The sequence below is a fragment of the Dendrobium catenatum genome, unplaced genomic scaffold (assembly GCF_001605985.2).
Source record: "Dendrobium catenatum unplaced genomic scaffold, ASM160598v2 fragScaff_scaffold_133, whole genome shotgun sequence".
Taxonomy (NCBI): Eukaryota; Viridiplantae; Streptophyta; class Magnoliopsida; order Asparagales; family Orchidaceae; genus Dendrobium; species Dendrobium catenatum.
The window spans coordinates 3,477,026-3,480,385 of record NW_021318595.1 but is presented as its reverse complement, the minus strand read 5'-3'; the positions used below and the strand labels follow the sequence as shown (position 1 = coordinate 3,480,385).

Here is a 3,360-nt window from a genome sequence, read left to right as displayed (position 1 = left end):
CATCTTCTAAGACGGGTTCTTCAAAGGCTAAGGAAAATTCTGCCACGATCCTTGGGATCCTCTGTAAGCACAACAAGGATATGGTTTATTATGGTATTCATGCTTTATTATGATTGCTGAAAAATCTTTTGTGGGTATTCAAAATCTTCGACCCAGGAGGATTGCTTATGTTCTCTACACTTACCTCCCCATCGATGAAACGTCTCGACGGAGTCTAGTTCTTTTGATGCTAGGGGAGTATGATGTGGAACATCATTAGCTAAATAATCCCTTATGAATAACTTATCTAAGTTTGTTACATGTTTGTTATATGCATTCTAGAATGTTCTCCCTAGTTTATAAATATAATTATTGTAGTAGGAAAAAGGCAATTGATGAATATTATATGAATTGAAGCCTTTGAGCTTGATTTATTCTCTTGATCTTGGAAATCCTTCAAGCATCCTCTTCTTCTAACGATCTAATGATAAATTTCCCACATCACTTTTCATCTATAGTCAACCAAATGAGCCATTAAACTAAAATTTAAAAAAGCAATCCACTTTTATTTCGAATTCCTTTCTTTTCACCCTAATTTTGAATTCTAACTCCAAATCATAGTGTAATAGTTGCATACTTATAAAGAAAAGCAAATATTAAAAAGAGTAAAAGTTTAAGGAAGGTGGACTCATATTACCGACATGAAGCTTAGCGTTGGCGAGAAAAGAGATGGATATGTCGACAGAGACCTTCATGTGATGGCCGTCAGCATGCATGGCTGCCCCTCCCACCTCATCAACCAAATTAGCGATAGCCCCTAACGACATGTTCCCATTCCTGTCCTGCATCCAATCGGGATTTATATACTAATAGCATCATGAGGTTTAGGGTTACGAAAAGGCCGGGGACGAAAGGGAGGAATAACTAGGCTGAAACACAAAAGACGAGGGGGGTTTTCTATGTCCGTGATAACAGTAACTCACGGTGAGGCGAGGAGGAACTTTGAAGGAGCAGGAGAGGTAGCCTGGACTGATGGTTTCGACACGTAGTCCTCGGAGAGCGAAACCTTCGTAGAAACTGGCGTCATCACCGGCGCGGTGGGGGCGAACTTCCAGCTTAGTGAGAACACGCGAGTCCTCTTCTCCCACGGTCAAGGCTTCTCTTGCTTTGTCCATCTTCGATTTCTCGACCTAACTGATCTTTTACCTGTTTTTTTTTACATATTGCAGAAACCCGAAAATAAGAAAGCCTTGAGTTGCGTGTTAAAATTCTCATAAAGCCCAGCCCAATTCAAGCATATAAACTTCTGTTCTTCTCGGCCTAATTAATTTTTTGTCTTTCAGATTTAGCGGCATAACCTTCAGTTTTCATCCTACTAGATTAAAAATAAAGTTTTGGGTATAAATAAATATATAAATATAATTGGTATATTTAATATTAAAATAATATAAAATGGTATGCATGTAATATGAAAATTTTAAATGTTAGATATATAAATAAGATATTATAAAGTCATAACGATCTCCCGTATAAAGGGATATATTATGTCAAATATTTCTAAAAAAAATAAAATTAAAACTACATAGTTACGTGTACTATGCTTGACTGAATATACATATTATAACCGCTAAAAAAAGTGTGTGTTTTACATAACCATATTTTATTTTATTATCATCGATGATCAATATTTAAAATTAAATTGGCTTATTATAAAATCATATCTATTAAAACAGTATTAAATTGAGTGGATCAGAATCATAAATAAAAGTATTCTTGATATGTATGGCAAATCCTTTGGCTCCCTTCCCTCCTCTTTTCACGTTATTTCTACCTTAATGTTTTGCACCACATAGCATCAAGGTTAACTAAATATTTCACATTATTTAAAAGTTGGTCGAATTGGTCCCATGAGATTTTTAGTCACCAAAATTTAATTCTATATTAGCATGCAGGCGTACGAGATCACATTAGGACACGGAAAACTCAGTAGAAAATCAAAAGGTTTCAATGTAAGCGAATATCTTACAATATGGCTCCCCCGACCACTAATGTTGGATAAGAAAAAGATCTAAAAATAGTAAAAGCACAAAGCCTACTGTATATTAAAATAAGTGTATAGGTTACTTACCTACAATGCGTTCTGTATATCTTACTAAAGCAATTTAATCCAGAAATTTTATTGAACTGAAATTTTCTATAATGTGCCTTTTCAGAAAGAAAGCCGGTAAGCAAAACGCTGATAATAATTGACGTGATTAAAACTATTAAATCCTATCTAAATATATAAAATCTTGATTGAGTATCTCGTCTAATATACTGATTATTTTCCTAAATCTCCATGTCCATCTTTCTGCTTGTGAAAATGCCAGCAGAAGTACAATCCAGCAGTCAATACTGCACTAGAATTGAAAGCCCATTTTAGTTTATTGCGCATTGAAATCAGAAGCCTCATACGTCCCATGTTCTTTATATCGAAGTGTATTAATACACGATTGGCTACTAAAGTTCAATACGTTCTAGCTCAAATTGTCCCGCATTGAGCCAAATGTTGCCTAAGTTTTCGTGTGCCGTCTTTCACCTTGTTGCTGCAGTTAACCAATCTAAAGGTCAAGGACATGAAGAACAGCGCTGCGAATTAATATATTGATAATCACATTTAATAAGCCTCGCAGCCCGTCCTTTTAGTTCTGTTCAAGTGTTTTAGTCCTCTGACCCATAATGAGAATGTTACAGACTCAAAGTAAGCACAAATAACTGGCTAGAACCAAGACGCACAAAGAACTAACGACCCCAAGTAAGCCCGTTGGCTCCGACAAGAACTGTCACTATCCCTACTCGTTTTGTGCAAGGGTACGCCCTTCCCATTGAAAATGAAAAGAGAGAATACCGGCCAATGTTATTCACGAACTTGAAATCATAAGTGGTATTCTGTTATTTAATGAACTTCAAAAGGAGGTTTAAACGACATAAGCAGTTCTGGAGTTCGTGTACGCAAGCCTCTTAGAAGATGCGAAAAATGCTTTTGACCTATAAAAATACGCAATCCTCCTATATGTTTGATCTGATCTCACTTAGATTCACCCTATTGGCGACCAAGAGTGTCGCAACAAATCTAACCTCAAAGTGATGAGCCTGAATTGAGTATGTATGATAAGCTTAATAGGGTAGTTAAATCCTTAGCCTTAACCCCACTGTCTATTGACAGAGTCTCAGGGTTAGTAACTAAGGATTCCCCTAACTTAGACGGAGATGTAAGGAAAGTCCAGAAGTTTTTCCCTGGCTCCTCCTCTTCAAGGAATGAAGATGATGTAATCCTTGAAGAGGCAGATTTCAACGAATTAATGGAATTACCTTTTGGCTATTTTCCTCTTGGTGTTAAGG

The 3,360-nt window shown here is 36.3% G+C and overlaps 1 protein-coding gene across 2 annotated transcripts; it reads right to left on the bottom strand.

Annotated features, from left to right (window-relative positions):
• Window positions 1-6: 6 nt before the first annotated feature.
• LOC110115396 lies at window positions 7-1,233 on the bottom strand. 2 transcript variants are annotated; one of them, XM_020848610.2, is made up of 2 exons: window positions 963-1,229; window positions 7-821 (listed from the first exon to the last, which is right to left on the bottom strand). In XM_020848610.2, the coding sequence occupies exons 1-2, from the start codon at window positions 1,152-1,154 to the stop codon at window positions 636-638; spliced, it is 378 nt and encodes a 125-aa protein (XP_020704269.1). In that variant the 5' UTR covers window positions 1,155-1,229; the 3' UTR covers window positions 7-635. The 2 variants fall into 2 exon arrangements, with proteins under 2 accessions (XP_020704269.1, XP_028554838.1); XM_028699005.1 differs by having other exon boundaries at window positions 676-816; window positions 963-1,233.
• Window positions 1,234-3,360: the final 2,127 nt, after the last annotated feature.

Coding starts and splice junctions, on each gene's coding strand:
- LOC110115396 (XM_020848610.2), bottom strand. CDS start 1,154: ATGGACAAAGCAAGAGAAGCCTTGACCGTGGGAGAAGAGGACTCGCGT. Junction 822..962: donor AAGTTCCTCCTCGCCTCACC/GTGAGTTACTGT, acceptor GATTGGATGCAG/GACAGGAATGGGAACATGTC.